The sequence below is a fragment of the Henningerozyma blattae genome, chromosome 2 (genome assembly GCF_000315915.1).
Source record: "Henningerozyma blattae CBS 6284 chromosome 2, complete genome".
Lineage (NCBI taxonomy): Eukaryota > Fungi > Ascomycota > Saccharomycetes > Saccharomycetales > Saccharomycetaceae > Henningerozyma > Henningerozyma blattae.
The window spans coordinates 898374-921456 of record NC_020186.1 but is presented as its reverse complement, the minus strand read 5'-3'; the positions used below and the strand labels follow the sequence as shown (position 1 = coordinate 921456).

Below are 23083 nucleotides of genomic sequence, written 5' to 3'. Positions count from 1 at the left end.
CTTAATCAAACCTAAAAGAAAAAAAAATTGCATAGCAATGAGTGAAAAAAAAAACACACCCTTTGTGTACAAGTTTACCGCCGGAGCAGTAGCTGGGATCAGTGAGATTCTATTAATGTATCCTTTGGATGTCGTAAAGACACGTATGCAATTGCAAGTGTCTAACCCTGGGATAACTAATAGCGACACGATGTATGGTGGGATTATTGATTGTTTCACAAAAATGATCCGTAAAGAGGGCGCTAGTAAGTTGTATAAAGGTATCAGTTCACCAATTCTCATGGAAGCACCTAAACGTGCTACCAAGTTTGCTACTAATGAAGAATTCTCATACCAATACAAACGTCTTTTCCCCAATGTCGGGGCACAATCAATTGCCACATTGAGTGGTGCGTCAGCAGGTATTTGTGAAGCGTTTGTGGTAGTACCGTTTGAATTGGTCAAGATTCGACTCCAAGATAGAAATAGTGTATTCAAAGGACCATTGGATGTTCTTCGAAACTTAATCAAGAAAGAAGGTGTTTTTTCCATCTATAACGGGTTAGAAAGTACGCTATGGAGACAGTCTGTATGGAATGCAGGTTATTTTGGAAGTATATTCCAAATCAGATCCATATTAAACCAATACCCAAGTATGGAAAAAAATGTTACTATACGTGATTTAATTGCAGGGATGATCGGTGGGACCATTGGTGTTTTGTTAAATATCCCATTCGATGTGGTGAAGTCAAGAATTCAATCACAACCTATTTTGGAGAATGGGGTAAGGAAATACAATTGGGCTTGGCCCTCATTGTTTGTCGTTTATCGTGAAGAAGGGTTTCTTGCTCTATACAAGGGGTTCTTACCAAAAGTTGTCCGTCTAGGTCCAGGTGGTGGGATTATGCTTGTAGTGTTTAATGGGGTCTTGACATGGATGGGAGGAGGCAAGTAAGCCAATTCCAAGTAAATTGTTAATTGGCAAATAGCACGATGGCGTTACGAATTGATGACATTGTGATATGTTTTTTTTGTCCACATTCCACTGTTCCGAATTGCAATTTGTGACGTCATGTTTTGTGGCGCGTCGTCTCGGCCCGCCGTGCAAGGGCGTGTTACTCCATTGGGACACGTCTGTTTCCATTTTGCTTATCTATGTCTAATGTAATGTAATGTAATGAAATTCTATTCATAAGGTGAATGCTAACAATTGCTATTGCTAATTGTAATTAATATTATACTATTATTCTATTATACCATCATACTATAATGCAATTATTACTAAATCATAATAATAATCCATTGAAAGTGCCTTTATAGTCATGTGTATGTATATATATGTGTATATATAAATATTCTTGTATCATTAGCCCATTCTCATTCTTGTATTGAAGCATAAAAAATATATAATGGTTAAGGATGATGGCATCACCCATGAAAAAAACCAATTGTCTAGGGTCATATCAGAAGATATCTCTTCTAAAGAAGGCACACCTTCAGAATTCCATATTCCAACTTCCAGTCCAATTCCAACTATTATTCAATCCGATGATATTGATGTCCCATTAGAATGGTTGTATAAAGGTAAGAAGGCTAAAAAGAAACACTCGGATAATAAACCACATCCCCCGCCGACAGCAGATTCTACTAGCACTAACGAATCACACCAGGATGAATTTAAACAGGATGAGTCTCGACTTTCAAGTAATGAAATTTTGAAAACTCCTCTGGCAACGGCTTCTGAAGAAGTAGCCTCACCTACACTCAATACACCCAAGAGAAATCGATCAGCATCGATTAATACTGCTTCAACTACAAGAAGACCTACACTTGTAACCCCAATTTCCACCACAGATTTAACTCCTCCCACATCTTCTTCCTCCAACACAAATTCTTTGAAAAGAAGTTCATCACTGACTGAAAAATCTAAAAAATCTCTCTTTTCCTCTCTTTTTGGTAGAAGATCCTCTTCAAACTCAGGATCTCAAAGGCCTTTGCTTCAAAACCCAATGGGTAAGAATGCGCTTTCAGGATCAGCTGTGGAAAATACCCCACCACAAACACCCACAAGATCCAGGTCACCCTCCACATCTCGACTCGTAAATGAACATGAGAATGAACCTTCATCCCCTAAATTACCACCAGTCACAGATTTAGATAGTGTTAATGAAAGAATCATTTTAAATAAAAACCCTTTGAAGAAACCTAGTCTACCGATTGAAGAATTAAGTAAATTGAATTTGAAAAGAGTTCGATTTGCTGTTAATAATTTTGAATCGGATCCTCCACAACAATTACCTTCTAGAAAACCTAAACCTGGTAATGTCTTGATTCCAGATGATATGATTAGTGAACCACCTGCGATTTCCATGGGGATTACAAATACTTCAGGAAATATTACTATGAAATATGTACCTATATTCACAAAGGATTCTAAAGAATATAAATTAGCATTGGAACGTCATAAATTAGCCTTAAAGGAAGCTCAAAAACATCAAGAAGAAGCACATTATGCTGCTGAAAGAATTGCTTATGAAGTAAATAAATTTTCTAAAAAACCAAATATTCTTACCACAACTGAGCCCATATATGAAAATTTCGAAGCTTTTACCAAGAAAAAAGCTGCTATTGATAAGCCAATACATTTAAATGAACATCCTTTTGAAGAATTAAATCAAACTTCAAGTAATAGTACTACTGCCACCACTACTAATAACAATTATACATCCCTTACCTCTCCCAAATATAAAGAAATTACTTTAGATATAATTTATACAAGATGTTGTCATTTAAGAGAAATCTTACCAATCCCATCTACTTTAAGACAAGTAAAAGGTAAAACTGCTCCCCTACAGACTTTAAAGTTTTTAAACCCAAAGCCAACTTTAATTGATATTCTATCATTTTGTGATTTCATTTCTATTGTACCAATTTATAATATTATATTTGATAACGTTACACTTTCACCACTTATGTTTAAGATTCTAATTTGTTCTGTTGTAAATACTACAGTTTTAGAAAAATTGGGTTTAAGAAATGTGGTCATTGATGAATATGGTTGGAAATTATTATGTAAATTCTTAATGCGTAATAATTCCATTATAAAATTAGACATTTCGCAAACAAGAACCCGGTCAGATTTGCCCAAATCTTCATATAGAGATTCTATGGATTGGAATTTATTCTGTCAAGTATTAAAATTAAGAAGAGGAAATCCTTTACAAGAATTATTATTAAATGGGATAAAATTCCATAAGCTTTCAGTAGAAATTTTTGAAAATGTATTGGTTGCCTTTGCCACAAATTCCAATATTAATCAAAAATTGAAACCATATAATCCATTAAGATTAGGTGTGGCAACCTCAGATATTTCAGCCACTCATATCAAAAGTCTGTTAAATTGGGCATCAGAATATAATGTTCAAGGTATGGATTTAGCATTCAATGATTTATCTACACTTGTTAAGCCTATTGTGAACAAATTATCATCATTGGATTTCTCAAATTTACAATATTTCACTTTAAATAGTACCAACATTTTAAATTCATATGATGCTGCATTAGTACTTAAATATCTTTCCAAATTACCTGATTTGAAATTCCTAGATTTAAGCAATTTACCACAAATCTTCCCCGAGATTTTCCCATATTTACATAAATATTTACCCAGGTTCACAACTTTGAAAAGAATTCATTTTGATAATAATTCGTTACGTCATCGAGATATCTCTATGCTTTGTAATATCTTGGTGAAATGTCGAACTCTATCACAGGTCTCTATGTTGGGTCAAAACTTATCTTTATCTGTAGAGGAAGAAAATGAATTGGCTGTTAATACGGACAATAGTGGTGGATCTAATTACAATTCAGAATTTGCTAGAAATACGTTATCAGTTACATTATACACATTTGTAAGAGACTCTCCTAATTTGGTTAGTTTGGATTTGGACTATCACGAAATTTCAGATGAAATTCAACAAAGAATTGGTATTTGTTTAATGAGACATATGGATAAGAAAATGGATTCTAGTTTCAAGATTGATGAATTAGCCACTCAAGATGATTTATTATATGATGGATCTTTAATGACAGAAACTGCAGAAACCATTATGACAAGAGTGACACAAAACTCTCAAAAGAATCCAAATCAATTGAATAAACAAGATTCTACCAAAAGATATTTATTTAGAAAATATGTGGAGAATTTATTTAAAGTTCATAATAATGTTCATCAAACCATTGATAATTTATATGAAAAGCAGAAAAATATTGAACTATCCAATCAAGAAAGAGATAATTTGACAAGATTAATCTTGTTGGAGAAAAATTTACACAATATTTTGGACATCTTTACGGGTGTCCCCACATTCACTAGTATCTTGGGACAAAGTTTACCATTATTAAAGCATGTGGATTCACAAAGTACTATATTGGCGGATAATGATAAAGATTCGAACTCAAGTCCAATGACATTAGCAGAGACTGAAAACTTATCAAGACCACATTTAATGGCTACGGATTCCGGTAGAATTATTGATGTATTTACTGGTAAATCATTAAATGATATGTCAGATACAAGTACAAGCCATAATGATAAAACTAATAATATTTATAAGAAATATCAACAAGAAGAAGGTGAATTGCATAAATGGGGGTTTTTCGTTCAACAACGGCATTCCATTTATCCTGATAATTTAGATATTAATGGATTGAAAGATCACCACAATCATAGCCAAACTAATAATAATTTATCATCAAAATCATCTACTCCTTCTGTAGATAGTAACGATAATGCTGTGAGTAAAAAGCATCAATATACTTCATTGAATAATAACAATAATATAAATCCTACTATTAGTAATGGGAGTAGCACAGATAGTGGTACTGAGAATAGTATTACCAATGGGGGTGATACTGCAAACTCTGTGAAGCAAAAGCCAAATCCATTTGTTAATATTACAAATGCGTCATTATTTCATAAATCAGATCATAATCAAAAGAAATCTGAACATGAAATGGTCGTAAATACAACAACAGATCCTCAACAGCACCACCATCACCGTCACCACCATAATCATCAACATAATAATTTAACATCTTCTAAAGATCATATATCCAGACTTTCCGTTCAAAGACCTCAATTACATGCAAGTAGAAGTGGTGATGAATTAAGAAATGCAATTATCAAGGCTAAAGGTGTGGATTCAATTGAAAATCTGATCCATAGTGTGAATGAGAATGAAGCTGAGTTGGAAACCATTTATGGTAGACCAATCAAATCTTTACATGAAGATGAAATGACAAGAAGAGATAACCTTTCAAAGGGATGACTGCCCTCTAAAAGATATAATCACATTCTAAGGGGATAGATAACCTTAGTCCTGGGGGATAAACATTGATAAATAGTCTCTCTCACATTACACTATGATTAAGAACTATATGTAATATACTCATCGGTCACCTGACCACTGCTTTCTACATAGTATTCTCTCCTTCATACTCCGTACAAAACAACGTTGACCCTTAAAATTTTGCACATCACGTGAATATCTTATATCACGTGATCTTCACATGTTTTCGGAGTTAACTAGTTCCCGAAAAATACCGGCCGAAAGAGCCGACCCCACGGGTACAGAAATTGCCAAATTAGGCAACACTTCGCCGCTGCGGGGTTTCCTCTGCGCCGGCATTAAGCTACATTCTTTCTAGGAGTTAATTTTTAAAGTCTAACAAATGGATTTAACTTACCGCCTAATTCTCATTCTTCATTACCTGTATAATCTATATACTGGAAATAAAAATAAAAAGATATTATATTAGGAATTAACTATTAAATGAAATTTGTTTCATTAAAACAGAAAAGATGAATAAAAAAGAAAAAGAAAAATTTTAAAAGAAAAAAAAAACTTTAAAATAAAAATGGACACTTTGTACGGCTACGATTTTTTTATTTTTTTTATTTTTTTTCATTGGATTCTTAATTCCTATTTCCTAATTCCTAATTCCTAATGCCTAACTTCTTAAATCCATTAGGTAAGTAACTCCATTGTGTATATTTCAATGTCGAACAAGTCTAAGAAAATTGTGCCAGGCTTAACTGGAAAGGAGGGTACAGTGTAGTGTAGTAAGTATTAGCTGATGACAAATAGACAGCCATTAAGGTTACTAAGGTTCTTCTTGATACAAAGGTTCCTTTACGCTGTAAGTATTTAAGAGATGATGAATCTTGTTCTTTCGCTTGTCTGTTTACGCTTGGTAATAATTTTCTTTTTTTTCTTGAAAAAAAAAGAAAAGAAAAAGTTAATAAAAACACAAATTAAAATAACTTATTGTCTGTTTTCAAGATATATTTTAATTTTATTTTTTTTTTTGTAATTTTAAATTCCAACATAAATGACTATAATGAACGGTAAGACTCAATACGAACACATCTCCAGTTACAAACCAATTTTCCAAACGTCTGTTAATAACGTTTCTAGGTTCAGAAAGACTATTACTTTCACTGACAATGTTGTTCCAGATACCGATGACAACACTTTAACCACTCAATTGTTATACTCTCAAGGTTCTAATGTGTATGAAATTGATTGTGTCTTACCATTGGAATCTTTTAACAATTCCATATTATTGTTGGATGATCAAGATAATGAAGTGGTTCCAGGCGAATCTACTGAATCTGCTACTAGAAAGCCAGATTTGGATTACGGTAAGGCTTTTGAATCAATGGAAAAAAACCCATTGAACGCTAAATGGGCTTACCAAGGTGAAACTATTACAAAATTGACCTACATTTCTGGTTCATCTACTGATGTCAATGCTATTGGTATGGCCTCTAACGGTTCATTGGCTTGGTTCAGAGATGGTGTTAAAGTACCAGTACATATCATGCAAGAAATGATGGGTCCAGGTACATCTTTCTCCTCCATGCATTCTATAAAGGGCTCAGAACATTTGGCAGTATCTGATTTTTCCATTTCTTTTGATTCCGAAACAGTAGTTAAATCTCATAGTAATGGTTCTGCTGACGAAAGTATTTTGAAAATTGTTGATAATTCAGGTAAACCAGGTGAATTATTGAGAAAATTAAGAGTCCCAGGTACTACAGTGACTCATGCTGTTAGATTCTTGGACAACCATATGTTTGTTACATGTTCTGATGATAATATCGTTCGTTTCTGGGATACTAGAACTAAAGATGAACCTTTATTCATTCTAAGTGATCCAAATAACGGGTTGTTAACTTCTTTCGATGTATCTCCAGTGGCTACTTCTCTTTTCGCTACAGGTTCTGATACTGGTATTGTTAAATTATGGGATGTCCGTGCTGTATCCAATGCTGCTGTTGATCTATCCAACAGACAAAACGGTGAAGATCCTATCCAAACTGAAATCGTCACTTTACATCATGCTGGCGGTGACAATGTCGTCGATATCCATTTCTCAGAAACTTCTTCCAACGAATTCGTCACAGTGGGTGGTACTGGTGATGTATACCATTGGGATATGTCCTCTTTCATGTCTGAATTCGATGATGACAACGATGATACTGAAGTCTTGAACTTACCAGCCACAGAAGAAGTTAACTCTACTTGTTTGAAATTCTTCCACACTGGTGGATCTAAGAGATCTCCATCCAACAGAGGTATGAAGAACACTGTAGCTTGGCATCCAGTCATCTCCGATTTGATCGGTACTGTGGACGTAGACAGCTTGATTTCTGTTTATAAACCATTCACTGCTCCAGCTAATTGAGTAAGTCGCCACATCGTCACATCGTCACCTACACAAGTCTTCATTTTCTCATTGCATTACCCTCGAACCCTATGTACAATTTTATACTTCGGGTATACATATATACTTTTATACTTATTTATTCATACAAATAAACACTGCATGTTTATAAGATACTTTTTATTTTAAATTCCACATCATAACTTTTAAGGGTATTTTTAGGGTATTTTTAAGGTCCGTAGAGCATCTTAATTTTTTCTATTTGAATGGATATTGGATATTATTCAATAGAAAAAAAGCTCCGTCCGAATTGCGCGATCTTCGCCCTAAACAATAACTCAATAAAAAAAAGAAATAAAATAAAAAAAATAAAAATAAAAAACTACACAAACTCAACCCAATTAAACACATTAAAAACATCAAATTAAAACACACAATTCCAAAAATTCCTTCACATAGAACTGACAGCCGCCCAACTTCAATCAAATATCAGGCAAACAAGAAACGTGGCTTGGCAGTACCCACGCATAGTTTCCATTTACGGTATACACAGACGTCAGCCGAGGAAATTTGCAAAAACAAAGCCCGAACAAAATCGGGAAGTGAAAATGTGTATATTGTCATCTGGAATTATGAAATAATTGAAAATTTCGAATTTTTACATAGATGAATCAAGCAAACTTAATAAGCTTGATTAGATGGTCCAAGTAATAACAATAATAATAATATTGTGTTGCTATTCATAACTCCTTTTCATAGTTACAGGAACCTTCAAGATCCGGATCAAATACCCTACGTCAGTACAGCCTTCGACGTCTATTTTTGGAGCCTGTTGTCCCATCAAGTCCTTTAGATCTCGTCGTGTCTAATAACTGTCTTATAACTTTTTCTTTTTTAGCTGTCACTGCAACCGTCAAATATATCTTTTTTTTTAAAAAGCCTCATAGGGGTTGTTGTAGCACGTATATAAGACTGACTACACTGTTGCTATCATTTATAAACGGGTTCCTTCTATTTTGCTAGATACTCCTGAAACAGATTCATATCCGATTTCTCCAGCTCCTCTACTGCAAGCTTTATACCTTTCAAAGTTGCAATTTTTATTCTTTTCAATAATTAATATCAACTTTTATTCAGTTTTTTTTTCCTTCTCTTTAACTAATTGCTTTTTACTCAATTTTATTAAATCATCATCTCTGAATAAAGAAAAAACAAAACTAAAACTGAAACTAAAATAAAAACAAAAAAAGGCATAAACTAAAAGTTCAAGTATATTTTATATTAGTACACCATGGCATCCTTATTTAGACCTCCTGAATCTACAAGACATAATCAGAAATCTCCTAAATTGACTTTGCCCTCGAATTTGCAAAGAAATCATTTGGATAGTACTCTGTCGTCATCAACTTCTTCATCAGCACCAATATCCCATACAAATTCAAATACTCATTCAAATTTACATTTGAATACTCCAATAAAACATAATTCGAATTCTAGTTCAACTCCTGTGTTATCCAAAATTTCTCCAAGACCATTATATTCCAATAAATCATATAGCATTAATAATACCCCACCACAATTGAATTTAAATAAAATCAATAACAAGACTGCTCCAACTACAATTACTTCATCTACACCAAGACCCCCATTACCAAAATTACAAAATTTTGCCAATATTTCATCCAATCCATCTCCTGCCACTTCTGACTCTACTTTAACTCCGGGTGATTTAACAAGTAAATTACATTCATCTTCCAATAAAAATAGTTCCACTACAATCACACCTACATTAAAGACAAGTTCAAAATCAAATGTTATTACATCTAATACCTCTACGACCAATAATACTAATGCCAATACCAATACTAATACCAATAATAATACAACTAATACTAATTCATATTCACATTCAAATAATAGTTCTATCTCACATAATCATTCATTATCAAATTCATCAATCGGTAGTAATCCATTTGCATCTTCAATAGGATCTAATAGTTCATCTTCAATGAAGAAAAGACCTGTTCCACCACCTTTACCTCCTTTAGTCCTAACAACTTCAAATACTTTACATGTTTCTAAATCTACTGCCACAAGCCCCAATAAGGAAAACATAATTTCCCTAACAGGCTCATTGAAAAATTTGAATTTATCTTCTAAATCAAATTCTCCTTCAAATAATATTAGAAATGCTATCACAACAACAAATATGAATATCATTAATAAAAGTAATGATAGTAATATTAGTAATGATTCTAAAATAATTGATGATGATTCTAATGATTCAGATTATTCCATTGTAGTTTCACCTTATGAAAAGGAATTAATTGATACATACAAATTACAAACACAACCATTACATTCACCTCCACCAATACCATCCAATCGTAATAATATTATACCACAAAAATTGCATCAACAAAATGAAAAAGTACGAAATTCAAATTCTTCTACTAATAATATTACAAGCACTCACCATGAAATCGAAGATTCTTCAAATTTAAATGGTAAAGATGTGGATGAGTTAGATGAATCCATGTGGCATTATAATCATTTAAACAATGAAATTCAAAAATTAGGAATGCTAGGTGAAGGTGCAGGTGGATCTGTAGCTAAATGTAAATTGAAAAATGGATCTAAAATTTTTGCCTTAAAAACAATAAATATTTTAAATACTGATCCTGAATATCAAAAACAAATATTGAGAGAATTACAATTCAACAAAAGTTTCAAGAGTGATTATATCGTTCGTTATTATGGGATGTTTGCAGATAATCAAAGAACGTCTATTTTCATTGCCATGGAATATATGGGGGGTGGTTCATTAGATGGAATTTATAAACATTTATTAGAAAGAGGTGGTAGAATTGGTGAAAAGGTCTTGGGGAAAATAGCAGAATCTGTCTTACGCGGATTATCATATTTACATGAAAAAAAAGTGATTCATAGAGATATTAAACCACAAAACATTTTATTAAACGAATTAGGTCAAGTTAAATTATGTGATTTTGGTGTAAGTGGTGAAGCTGTAAATTCATTAGCCACCACCTTTACAGGTACATCATTTTATATGGCCCCTGAAAGAATTCAAGGCCAACCTTATAGTGTCACATGTGATGTTTGGTCATTAGGGTTAACATTATTAGAAGTAGCAGAAGCTAAATTTCCCTTTGGTAGTGAGAATTTGAAAACAAATCTGGCACCAATTGATTTATTAATGTTAATCTTAACTTTCACTCCTAATTTGAAAGAAGAACCTGAAAATCATATTGTTTGGAGTAGCTCATTTAGATCATTTATTGATTATTGTTTAAAGAAGGATCCTTCAGATAGACCATCTCCAAGACAAATGATTCGTCATCCATGGATTCAAGGACAAATGAAAAAATCTGTAAATATGCAAAAATTTATTAAAAAATGTTGGGAAAGTTAATAATCTTTAGCATATTGATATATTTGCCATTTACCTCTGATAGAAATCTAAAATACTAAGCAAAAAAAACAACAATACATTATATATACATATAAAATGGCAATACAAGTGATCAATAGTGAGTCACTAAACTATACATTATAAATTAATCTTTCTTTTTTTATAAAAAAAAAGAAAATCAACAAAAAATTTTTAATCACAATACACATACACTTATATACATATACATGCACATATATTTAGATATTTAATAACGACATTAATGAACTCATTACTTAATAAATAACATGCTTAATCATTTTTCATTTTATTTATTTTTTTTTTAATTTCCGTCGGACGTCGTTTACAACGAAATGGAATCCAAAACCACCGGGGAATTAACATTAACATTATCGACAATTTGCCAATCCTGAATTATAATAATTAACAGATAATTGCTTCTTATATTAAACTAACCATTTCTCAATTAACAGTACAATAGTCTCAAACAACAATTGGTCAAAAAAAAAAATCATTAACTAAACTACATTAAACAAGCCAAAACTTAACAATGAGATTCTATAGTTTAAATAAAATCGTTAGACCAACCAATACAAGATTATTATTGGCCACCAAATCTACCCAAAGTGTATGGAGATCCAATGTATACGCTGGCTCTAATATCAGAATGAGATTCTATTCAGTAGAAGCCCAGAAAAATGAAGAAGCCAAAGAGGAAAACCAAGATGTCAAGGAAGACAATTCTTCATTAAATGAAGATCAAAAGAAAGTTAAAGAATTAGAATCGAAATTAGAAGAAAAAACCAAAGAAAATGTTGAATTGAGAGACCGTCTTTTAAGATCGATTGCTGATTTCAGAAACTTACAACAAGTCACCAAGAAGGATATTCAAAACGCTAAAGATTTCGCCCTACAAAAGTTTGCCAAGGATCTTTTAGAATCTGTTGATAATTTCGGCCATGCTTTGAAAGCTTTCAAAGAAGATGATTTATCTAAAAACCAAGAAATCAATGATCTATATACCGGTGTCAAGATGACTCGTGATGTCTTTGAAAAGACTTTGAAAAAACATGGTATCGAACAATTGAACCCATTGGGTGAAGAGTTTGATCCAAACAAACACGAAGCCACTTTCGAATTACCACAACCAGATAAAGAACCTGGTACTGTTTTCCATGTCCAACAGATTGGGTTCACTTTAAACAATAGAGTTTTAAGACCTGCTAAGGTCGGTATTGTTAAGGATTCTAAATAGAGGAGTTTTTGAATTCTAAATGTACTTTGGAATATTTGAATAATCCCTTTTTGAATACTTACATGCAATTGTGAATTCTGAAAAAAAGATTTTTTTTTATTATTTTTTTTATTTCTAAATGAACTTTCTCTACATGACTTTATTACCCTATTCTAATAATTTACCACATCTAATCACGCGTACTAGTAGAATGGCAATGAACTGGAATGTGTTTTGTTTTTTGGCCCATTCCTTATTGGCTTCGCTCCTCTAATGATTTTTACTTTCTGTATATATGTATATAATATAACATAATATAATATAGCATCTCTTCCAAACTTTTGTGCCCTACAAAAATTTAATCATCCATCTACTAATAAGCATCAGATAACATAATTTACTAAAATAACAACTATTCTATTTATAGCGCACGGCGCCACTAATCATTACTGACGCGTTCTATTAACTTCTAATTTCTCTCTCTGCAAGTACGACTATTCCTTTCAAAAAAATGTCCAAACACATCTATAAACACATTTACAATGATTACAGTCATCATTAGCTTACAAATCCCATTAATAAAATAAATATAAACCTTCCACACTGCCTCAACTTTTTTATTAAATCCCTCGAATATCTTTTCTCACTTTACGCGACACTTTTTTCCTGTATTGGTTACGAATTCGATGTCGGAACAAAACTCGAGACCTCAAACAAACATTTCGCAAACTAATAGAGTTAGGATTTGCAAAGAAACAAAGAGTCAATATTATTCAGTATCAACAAGAATCAACAAAAATCAGCCCCAGATCGCTGCAGAATGCTAACTCCAAGAATACAGGCTACGCCAATTCTTAGAAAGACTTGATAGAGAAATAACATTCAAGAGAATGGACGGAGAAAATACGAAAACATTAGGATCTGCAACAACTCTAAAAGCAAAACATCATCTCGAAAAATCACAACAACTACCAGCGTTATCTCTTTATTTATAAGGCCACCAATTTATACGCTTTGCTGTCATTAACAATACCAACTATTGGAAAGCTTGGTTCCGCAAAAATTCTATTGATAAGCAATTCTCGCTGCATACACGTTATCTAACAACCACGCGTCTTTTCCCAGTGTTTTGCTCGTTATTGCTCAACCTATAGCGTTTAACAAACACGATACCCATCTAATAACATTCTATTCATTATTTCACTCTATTCAACACTAGAGTTTTTTTTGTTTAATCATTTAAAAAAAATAAATAAGAAAAGCTTATTTGAGCAGTAAGAAAAACTATGAGTACGGTTCCACAACGCCATACTTATTATGGTGATAATTCATTCAGGGGCTCTAATAATGGCCACAATACCAATAGCAGCTCCAATGACCAACCTATAACGCATAAGCATAATCATCGTCACGTCTCAAATATCTCTACCACGTCGTATTCATCAAATATACCAGAAAACAAAGGTAATGGTAGAAGGAAACATATAACTTTTGGACCATATATAGTTGGTTCTACTCTTGGTGAAGGTGAATTTGGTAAAGTTAAATTGGGGTGGGTCAAAGCTTCACCTAATGATACTCAAGTCCCCAAACAAGTGGCTATTAAGTTGATTAGAAGAGATGCTATTGTGAAAGGTTCTGAGAAGGAAATCAAAATTTATCGAGAGATTAATGCATTAAAACATTTAACACATCCAAATATCGTTCGATTAGAAGAAGTTCTACAGAATTCCAAATATATCGGGATTGTATTAGAATATGCTTCTGGTGGTGAATTTTATAAATATATTCAAAAAAAGAGAAGGTTAAAAGAATCAGTAGCTAGTAATTTGTTTTCACAATTGGTTAGTGGTGTTTATTATATGCATTGCAAAGGTTTAGTCCATAGAGATTTGAAATTAGAAAATTTATTACTGGATAAATATGGTAATTTGATCATTACAGATTTTGGATTTGTTAATGAATTTTCTAAATTTAGTGAATTAATGAAAACTTCGTGTGGTTCTCCCTGTTATGCAGCTCCTGAATTGGTTATAAGCACAAGACCTTACGAAGCTCGTAAAGCTGATATTTGGTCATGCGGGATTATATTATTTGCTATGCTAGCAGGCTATTTACCTTGGGATGACGATCCAAAAAATCCTGATGGGAATGATATTGCTAAATTATATAAATATATCACTACAACTCCTTTGAAATTCCCAGAATATATTTCACCCATGGCAAGAGATTTATTGAGAAACATTCTAATACCTTATCCACAAAAGAGAGCTACATTAAAGCAAATTTTAAAACATCAATGGCTATTACCTCATAGTAAATTTTTATCTATAACTCCTACAAATTGGGATAATCAAGAAAAGTTATTTTTATATGTTAATAAAAAATCACAAGATCAAAATATTCCGACTGCTTCTCCTAATCATATCACTAATCCTCAAGTAAGGAAACCTTCAAATAATAATATACAAAACCAATATTCATCAAACATTAATAATAATACTAATAAACAACAAACATCACCAAGACAATCTAATCAAAATAAAAATAAAAATTATTTATTAATGGATTCTGGGCCTTTATTACCAAGTCCTGTCTTATCGCATGGTTCTCCAACAATAACTACTAATAAAGTACCATCGCCTGAGAAAATAGAATTTGAAGAACCTATTTTTGAAAATCCAATGAATAATATACAACATGTTCACAAACCAAATTATATTGATAAGAATGTGAAAACAATAGATTTGGATGACTTATTACCAAAATTATCTTCAAATATCATTCAAGATAGTAATACTACAGCTAGTAATAATAATATTCTACCAAGCAATAATCCTGCTGCTTCCATAGCTTTACAAGCTGTTGTAAACGCTGAAAGAGAAAACCAAATTAAAATTACTAATAAGAGAAATAGTCTTACAGAATCATTATCATACAATTCATCAGCCAATAGATCTCACGGTCAATCAACTGGAAGATCTTATCAAAATACCCCTCCTTCTCAATCTCATTCACACTTCAATAACACACCACCTTCACAGAATACAAATTTAATTCATCAAACTTCATCTACTCTTTCATATTCACCATCTCAATATCAAAGTGCTTCCTCTCGTTCAAATTCTCGTTCAAATTCTCGTTCAAATTCTCCTGCTCATTTCCTAACTGCATCTCCTCATTTACAATCCACTTCTAGTCATTCACCTGCTAAAATACGGTCAGTAACAAATGTGGATCTTATTTCAACTAACATTTCTCCTCATCCATTACGTCCTGAAGAGTTTACAAAAGTCACTCATAATTCAATGGGCGTGGCAAATAATACAGCAACGTTTTCATCATCATCTTCTTCTTCCAATATGGTTAACAATTCTTCTTTACCTCACCCAACATCAAAACCAAGAGCTACTTCTTATCATCCAACCCATATTATGAGACCTCCTTCTGCCGATTTTTATTCAAATAATGTTTCTATGGGGAAAAGTGTTATGCCAAATGAAAATAATATTAATATTAACAACAATTCTTCTCCATATAATAGAAATCGTCATGAAAGACCCAATTCATTTATTTCCATCAGTTCTTCAGGTAGTAATAATAATTCTGTTATAACAAAACCATTGATAACTGTTCCAAATAGTAGAGTTCCATCTGGTAGTTATATGAATAATAATACTGCTAATACTGCTAATAATATAAGGGTTCCATCATCAACCTTATCATCAAATGGTAATAATACCACCACTATTAATGTTAATAATACTAATAGCAATAGTAGCAATAGTAATAGTACTACCAACACAAGCAGAATATCATCGTTAACCACACCATCTACTATGAATACTATGGTTAGTAATGCTATTGGCAGCAGAAATATATCAGCTGGTTCATTAAATTTACTAAAATTACAAGAAGATCATTCTATGACAAAAATATCCTTATTTGACTCGACTCCTTCTTTAACTCCTAACTTTACTATACCATCTGACGATTTAGAAAACACTGGGGTTCCTACTAGTAATGCAAATAATCTACCGGATACAAAATCTAGCGTTACTTCAACTCCTAATTCAAGCACTAAAAATACAATTATTAATTCTACAAGTAATAGCCCAGTTAAAAAGATAAATACCACCTCACGTAGAGTGAGTGTTATTAATGGCAAATCGATGGAGGAACAATATTTAAAACATTTGAATGAAGCTATGAATAACATGGAAATCGATCCAGCTAAAAATATATTAGTAGATGATCTTAATTCATCTCCAAGACATAATAGACAATTTGATGCAATTCAAGTTGAAAAATCAAATGGTCGTATTGTTTTAAACAATGCCAATAATCAATTGTTAGAAAATAACAACCGTACGAATTCAAATAATACTAATACTAGCCTTTCATTAGAAGATAATACTAGTTCAACAAGCATTAATAATAGAAGAGAGAATAATAGAAAAAGATTTAGCTTCTTATCATTTTACTCATCAGCCGGTCCATCAAGAACTAGTTTAGCATCATATGAAACCGGCAGTAATGATACTGCACCAACCGCTAATACTAATAGTACCAATAATATAAATGGTGTAGCAGTTAGAAAATATTCTACTCATTCTACAATTGTTAAGAATAATTCATCAAATGTTTCTAACATTAATACAAATAATACAAGATATTCAGTAGGATCAAAAAGGAGTTCAATTATATCAGATCGTAGACATACAGTAATAGCAGGATCTAACACTAATAATGCCAATTATATCAAACCTATCGAGACTCGTGCATCTGATCAAACTAATGAATCTGTTGAAAGGCAAAGAGCTTCAATGATGGGTAAAGAGGATAAAAGACGTGAAAGTGCAGCAAGCCGTATTTTCAACAGTTTTTTCAAAAGACGTAATGTGCGATCATAAGTTTACCATTTCACATATAGTCACTCACTCAATCACACTGTCACACAATTATACACATTTATACATTCCCTTTAATCACATATTTTCATTTAGCAAGTTTTATTTTGTAGTTTTTATTTCATTTATTTATATTTGCATATATCATTATTTTTTTTTACATTTAATTTCTATTGACAATTTCTTAAATAATAATTACAATATATTAAAAGATATTAAAAGATATTAAAAGATATTTATAGAATGTATTTTGAATTTTTATTGTTTTTTTTTATTAGAAGAAATCTGGTAATGTACTTAAAAAATAATATAAAATAATTTATTTATTTAAAATGAATGATTGTAACAAAAATTATATTGTATGAATTTGATTAAATTAAATGATTTAAATTAATTTAAATGTTTGATGGGTACAAAAAGATTCTAACAGAGGCACCGAAGGTCTTAGCTGGCAAGTTGTTTCTGAACTTAGCTCTAACAACACCGGAATTACCGTGAGTTCTGGTGATTTTACCCCACATAACTCTGATTTTAGAACCTCTAATTTCCTTGGAAGCTCTGTAGACGTAAGCAACACGCTTACCCAAGTAGAATTGAGCGTCTTGTGGGTTAGCGACACCTTCAATTTGGATCAAAGAGACGTTTGGGTTGTTAACGCTCTTGGATCTTTGGTAGGACAAGTGCTTACCTTTAACATACACTGGATATAAAATATTGAATAATACAATATGGGAAATATCATATTAATAAATTTGTTAGTAAATTTGAACAGTTGTGTATTAAAAACGAAGAATTGGCGTAGCGCATAAAAATCAAACTATATTAAAACATTAATCTTTAATTAATCTGTATAATGTTTTTTCTTTCTTTCCAAAACTGATTTTCATATTTCTGTCTTGATATTCTCTCATTCACCTTATCTTTTCTATATGGATAACGATTTTAATTTCATCTAATTTAAACGTACGCCTTCCATCTTCTCTCTTTCATTATTCTTAAACATACATCTATGGGATTCAGCCATTTTTGGTTTGCTTATTTGAATAATATTTTATCAAATTATGAGACCTTAAATCGAAAAAATATGATATAGTATATACTATTATTTTACCTTATTTTTTTTTTCCATTATTTTTTTCAATAATTTCCATCAATTTTCCCGTCAGTATATTGTTGAATTGGATCTACTATGGACGTGAATAATTCTTACTGGTGGCTATTCTCCTCGTGAATAGGAGGAGGAAAGCAACTAGGCTCAAGAATGGCCAAATGCTAGAAGGAGATGCTGGAAAGTCTAGAAGGAGTCTAGAAGGAGTCTAGAAGGAGCTGGAAAGAGGCTAGAGAGGAATGATATTTTGGTCTAGAAGGAAGATATGGAATGGGTAGTGGGAACCTCAAAGTGGCTAGAAGGAGAATGTTAGAAGGAGTTTGAAAGGAGGCTATTCTGGCCGGAAAAGTAGAAAGGGAAAAATTGAATAATTAAGAAAAACCAACTTCGGCCGAGGTTCGCGTCGTAAGAAATACAAAAAAATAGCTAAAAAATAGTGTGTTGAAAAATCGTGAGCGAGGGTGTACGGAAGGAAGGGAAGAAAATTCTTCATGTTAAAAAAGAAAAAAATATGAATGCCCATTAAAAATGATTGATGCTAAAAATTATGTTTATATAGATACAGATATATACAAATGTGTATACAGTTCAATGTGTTGCTTGCTTTTTCAATTGTTCTTCCACAAAAGCTATACATTTCCTTAGAATAAACAATTGATCCATTGGGATGGCTGATTGAGAAACAGGTGCGCCTATTAACTCTCCATAAGCTACATATACAGGTATATTGAGCTTCTTTACTAGTAATGTGGATATTTGTCTTGTCAAGTCTCTATACAGATCCACGTTTGTATCTAGTAGAGGAGTACTCACCACTTCTGTCCTACCGTTGTTCTTTGTATAAGGGACAGCATAATGATAAGATATCAGCTTGACTTTATCTTGATCTATTCCAGTGGTTTCTGGTCTATAATTATCATTATGATACAAGACCATTGATACTGGGATTTTTTTACTTTGCTGATCAATTGCTTCAGGGATGGTCAGTATTATTTCAATAGATTGAGAATCATTTAGTGGTGATACAATAGAGGTCTTGATAGTCTTGGTATACATTTAGATATGCGTATTTATGTGGTATCTGGGTTTATAATTGTTACTATTAAAATTTTTTCTTTGTTATTGTTATTGTTTTTTTTCCCAAAAGTTTCAATGATCTTAAATTTCTTTTTATTTCGGGGTTTCGTGAGTATAAATAAAAACGCGTAAATGACATAATGATAATAAAGACCTTAAACATTTATCCCTTATAAAAATGAATCGAATAACCACAATAATACCTCGACTCTACACCCATATGAACAATCCCAAGATTCCCGTAATAAACGTCGTGGCATGCTTGATGCCATCTTATGGTATCGGCTATCAAGGTAAATTACCTTGGCGCCTCAAACAAGAAATGGCTTATTTCAAACAATTGACCACCAATACAAGAGATCCCACCAAACAAAATGCAGTAGTAATGGGCAGACGTACTTGGGAATCTATCCCATCACGGTTCCGCCCACTTCCATCCCGTCTTAATGTTGTTGTGTCACGTGGTTTCGACACCTGGGCCACACGTCACGTGGACGAATCGAACCCTCTAAGCACTTATATTGGGGCACCGGACTTACGTAGTGCTATCACCACATTACAACAAAGGGCTCAAGAACTACGAATTGAACGTATATATGTAATGGGTGGTGCCCAAATCTATCAAGCTATAGCAGAATCAGGATTATTAGACCATTGGCTTTTAACCGCTGTATATCCCCTAGATGGCACTCCAGAACCACCAATGGATACATGGCTCACTGCTCCATCACCTGACCATTATATATTACAAACAAATGAACAACAAGTACGTGATTTCTTGCCGCCCAGCTTAGACCTTCTTAAACCCAACCCTAGCTCTGCCGATAACCCTATCACCAAACCTAAGAACAACCCTAACTGTGGGGTCTTTTTCGTACATTCTGAAAAGGGTTACGCGTTCGGCATCACACTATACGACCGTCGTAGAAATTAAACGAGTCCATATTGCTCGCTTAGGTCACGAGGTATCGTTTAATTCATTTTCCTCGTTTAGTATACAGATTCGTCATTCTTCTGGTCGCTCGTATAAGACAGCTTCTAATTTCCAAGAGTTTCCTTTTTCGGCCACACGTGCACAGAAAGGCCCGCACCAACCAAGCCTGGCCCTTTTTGGGTTTTTTTCCAACATTTTCAATCCTTTTCTAGTCTTATTTTTCAATTTTATTTCAATCCTTCATCGGTAGTTATTATCCTACTGAATAATTTAGAATAAAAATAACAATATCATTTCTATATTATTATCATTATCTGATGATGTTAAAGGATAATGGATTATTGGCTCATTCTTAATTGGTAACTTTATTTTCTATTCGGCTATTTCTATGTTCCATTTTATTTTCTTTTTTTTTTTTTTTTTTTACGTAGTATGCAGGTTACTTGATTATTCAATTTTTATCTTAATTAGTTAAATAATTAGCTAACACACAAATTTCGTTATTTTCTATTTTTTATTTATTTTTCTTTTATATTTTATTTTTTTCCCTTTCCTTACTTGCTTGTGCTTTGTCTTTTGTCTTTTATTGAAAGATCTTATTTACTCTTTTTTTTTTAAACTACGGTTTGGTGTTCCACCGTTTATCCTTCAAATATATTTAATTGATCAAATATTATATTTATTTATTTACTAATTTATTCTCCTATAAAAATTTTTCTGAACTCTTTTCTTTTTTCTATTCTGTCTTTCTCTTTCTCCCTCCCTGTCAATCTTACAAACAAACAACTCACAATTTAAATATATCAACATGTCCCAAGCTAGTTCATCCTCTTGGAAATCCTTTTTAAAATCAATTGCCACCTTCAACGGTGATTTGTCCACTCTAACAGCTCCTCCTTTCATCTTATCTCCTGTTTCATTAGTAGAATTCTCTCAATATTGGGCTGAACATCAAAATTTATTTTTAAAACCAAATTTCATCGATTCTAACAACTTCAACTCCATTAAAAATGAATTGACTGATAAAGATACCACCACAACTTTAGAATATGATATACCAACTCCGGAAATCGCTAGATTACTAGTAGTAGTTAAATGGTTCATGTCAACTTTACGTTCTCAATATTATTCAAGAAATGAATCTGAAGGTACTGAAAAAAAACCTTTGAACCCGTTTTTAGGTGAAGTCTTTACAGGTAAATGGTTAAATAAAGACCATCCAGATTTCGGTGAAACTGTTCTACTGAGTGAACAAGTCTCTCATCATCCACCAAAGACTGCATTTGCCATTTTCAATGATAAAAATAACGTTCATTTACAAGGTTATAATGAAATTAAGACTGTATTTTCCAAGACTTTGACCTTAAGTGTTAAACAATTCGGTCATGCCATCTTAACTTATGGAAACCATAATGACGAATCCTATTACATCACTTTACCTGCTTTGCATATCGAAGGGATCCTACAAGCTTCTCCATTTGTAGAATTAGATGGGAAATCTTATATCCAATCTTCAAATGGTAATTTGTGTGTCTTGGAATATTCAGGTAGAGGTTATTTCTCTGGTAAGAAGAATTCCGTCAAGGCAAAGATTTACACATCTACTGAAGATTATAAATCAAATAAAGATCCATTATACCTCATCTCTGGCCAATGGTCAGGCATTTGTACAATCTCAAAAGTGGTTCCAAAGGCTTCTAAAAAGGATTCTGCTTCATTAAATGCATCTTCTAACTCTTCATCTTCATCTTCTTTAACTACTCCAATAATCGTTAAAGATGTGTTATTTTTAGATTCAAGTACTGATAAGAAAGAACCATTGATTGTTAAAGATGTCGAATTACAAAATCCATTGGAATCAAGAAAGGCTTGGCTTGATGTAGCAAATGCCATTAGGGCTGGTGATTATGAAAAAATCGTCGCCTCTAAATCCAAGATTGAAAATGCTCAGAGGCAATTAAGAAAAGAAGAAGAAGCTCAAGGTATTACTTGGAAGAGAAGATGGTTTGTAGATGTTGACTATTCAAAAGATATTCCAATTAAGACTAAATCTATTGAATCAATGAATGATGCTCAGTCAACTACTTCTTCCACTACAACTGCAATTGATAATTTAAATATTAATGATGTACCAGCTTCATCTCCAACTCCAATTGGTAAATCTGATGAAAATAAAGATGAAATCATTTTTGCTACAGAAAACGATAAATTTATACAATTATCTACAATGTTAGGCTCTAGTATGAAAAATGCTCAAAGTGGTACCATGGTTGGTGACAAAGATGATAAAAAACCAAATATCACTGCTTTGCATTGGAGATTCCAAAGAAAATTGTGGAATAATGAAAAGGAAATTACTGCATAATCAGATTGATCTATTGAGTTGGTAAACCCAATACTCTTAACATAAACACGAACATACATTTTTACCTAACTTTGCATAATTTTATTTCATTCAATTGTATTTTATATTATTACTGACCATGGTTCATGCTTATGATTTCTGCAAACTACTCTTCACATCTCAAGTCAGGAGACACGGTATTTGTATATGCTTTTTTTTTTCTTAAAAAAAAAAAAGAATTGAATACTATATTCATCGCACAATCAATACTTTCTAATATTTCTCTACAGTATTTTATTTTAACTCTATTTAACTTAAAGAATTTATAAATCG

General features: G+C 32.4%; 10 protein-coding genes across 10 annotated transcripts; 8 read left to right on the top strand and 2 right to left on the bottom strand.

Moving 5' to 3' along the window:
* Window positions 1–37: 37 nt before the first annotated feature.
* Window positions 38–934, top strand: TBLA0B04020 (uncharacterized protein; the record flags this gene model as incomplete). The annotated part of the gene is made up of 1 exon (XM_004178711.1): window positions 38–934. One exon carries the CDS (start codon window positions 38–40, stop codon window positions 932–934), a length of 897 nt encoding a protein of 298 aa, XP_004178759.1.
* A 454-nt stretch (window positions 935–1388) lies between these two features.
* Window positions 1389–5309, top strand: TBLA0B04010 (uncharacterized protein; the record flags this gene model as incomplete). The annotated part of the gene is made up of 1 exon (XM_004178710.1): window positions 1389–5309. One exon carries the CDS (start codon window positions 1389–1391, stop codon window positions 5307–5309), a length of 3921 nt encoding a protein of 1306 aa, XP_004178758.1.
* A 1063-nt stretch (window positions 5310–6372) lies between these two features.
* On the top strand, window positions 6373–7731 carry TBLA0B04000 (WD40 repeat domain-containing protein; the record flags this gene model as incomplete). The annotated part of the gene is made up of 1 exon (XM_004178709.1): window positions 6373–7731. The coding sequence occupies one exon, from the start codon at window positions 6373–6375 to the stop codon at window positions 7729–7731; it is 1359 nt and encodes a 452-aa protein (XP_004178757.1).
* Window positions 7732–9001: 1270 nt separating this feature from the next.
* Window positions 9002–11143, top strand: MKK1 (mitogen-activated protein kinase kinase MKK1; the record flags this gene model as incomplete). The annotated part of the gene is made up of 1 exon (XM_004178708.1): window positions 9002–11143. One exon carries the CDS (start codon window positions 9002–9004, stop codon window positions 11141–11143), a length of 2142 nt encoding a protein of 713 aa, XP_004178756.1.
* A 550-nt stretch (window positions 11144–11693) lies between these two features.
* Window positions 11694–12398, top strand: MGE1 (mitochondrial nucleotide exchange factor MGE1; the record flags this gene model as incomplete). The annotated part of the gene is made up of 1 exon (XM_004178707.1): window positions 11694–12398. One exon carries the CDS (start codon window positions 11694–11696, stop codon window positions 12396–12398), a length of 705 nt encoding a protein of 234 aa, XP_004178755.1.
* Window positions 12399–13663: 1265 nt separating this feature from the next.
* Window positions 13664–17290, top strand: TBLA0B03970 (uncharacterized protein; the record flags this gene model as incomplete). The annotated part of the gene is made up of 1 exon (XM_004178706.1): window positions 13664–17290. The coding sequence occupies one exon, from the start codon at window positions 13664–13666 to the stop codon at window positions 17288–17290; it is 3627 nt and encodes a 1208-aa protein (XP_004178754.1).
* A 392-nt stretch (window positions 17291–17682) lies between these two features.
* RPL33A (60S ribosomal protein eL33) lies at window positions 17683–18311 on the bottom strand (the record flags this gene model as incomplete). Its single annotated transcript, XM_004178705.1, has 2 exons — window positions 17683–17987; window positions 18293–18311. The coding sequence occupies 2 exons, from the start codon at window positions 18309–18311 to the stop codon at window positions 17683–17685; spliced, it is 324 nt and encodes a 107-aa protein (XP_004178753.1).
* Window positions 18312–18983: 672 nt separating this feature from the next.
* POC4 (Poc4p) lies at window positions 18984–19451 on the bottom strand (the record flags this gene model as incomplete). The annotated part of the gene is made up of 1 exon (XM_004178704.1): window positions 18984–19451. The coding sequence occupies one exon, from the start codon at window positions 19449–19451 to the stop codon at window positions 18984–18986; it is 468 nt and encodes a 155-aa protein (XP_004178752.1).
* A 241-nt stretch (window positions 19452–19692) lies between these two features.
* Window positions 19693–20406, top strand: DFR1 (dihydrofolate reductase; the record flags this gene model as incomplete). The annotated part of the gene is made up of 1 exon (XM_004178703.1): window positions 19693–20406. One exon carries the CDS (start codon window positions 19693–19695, stop codon window positions 20404–20406), a length of 714 nt encoding a protein of 237 aa, XP_004178751.1.
* An 808-nt stretch (window positions 20407–21214) lies between these two features.
* Window positions 21215–22771, top strand: TBLA0B03930 (uncharacterized protein; the record flags this gene model as incomplete). The annotated part of the gene is made up of 1 exon (XM_004178702.1): window positions 21215–22771. The coding sequence occupies one exon, from the start codon at window positions 21215–21217 to the stop codon at window positions 22769–22771; it is 1557 nt and encodes a 518-aa protein (XP_004178750.1).
* Window positions 22772–23083: the final 312 nt, after the last annotated feature.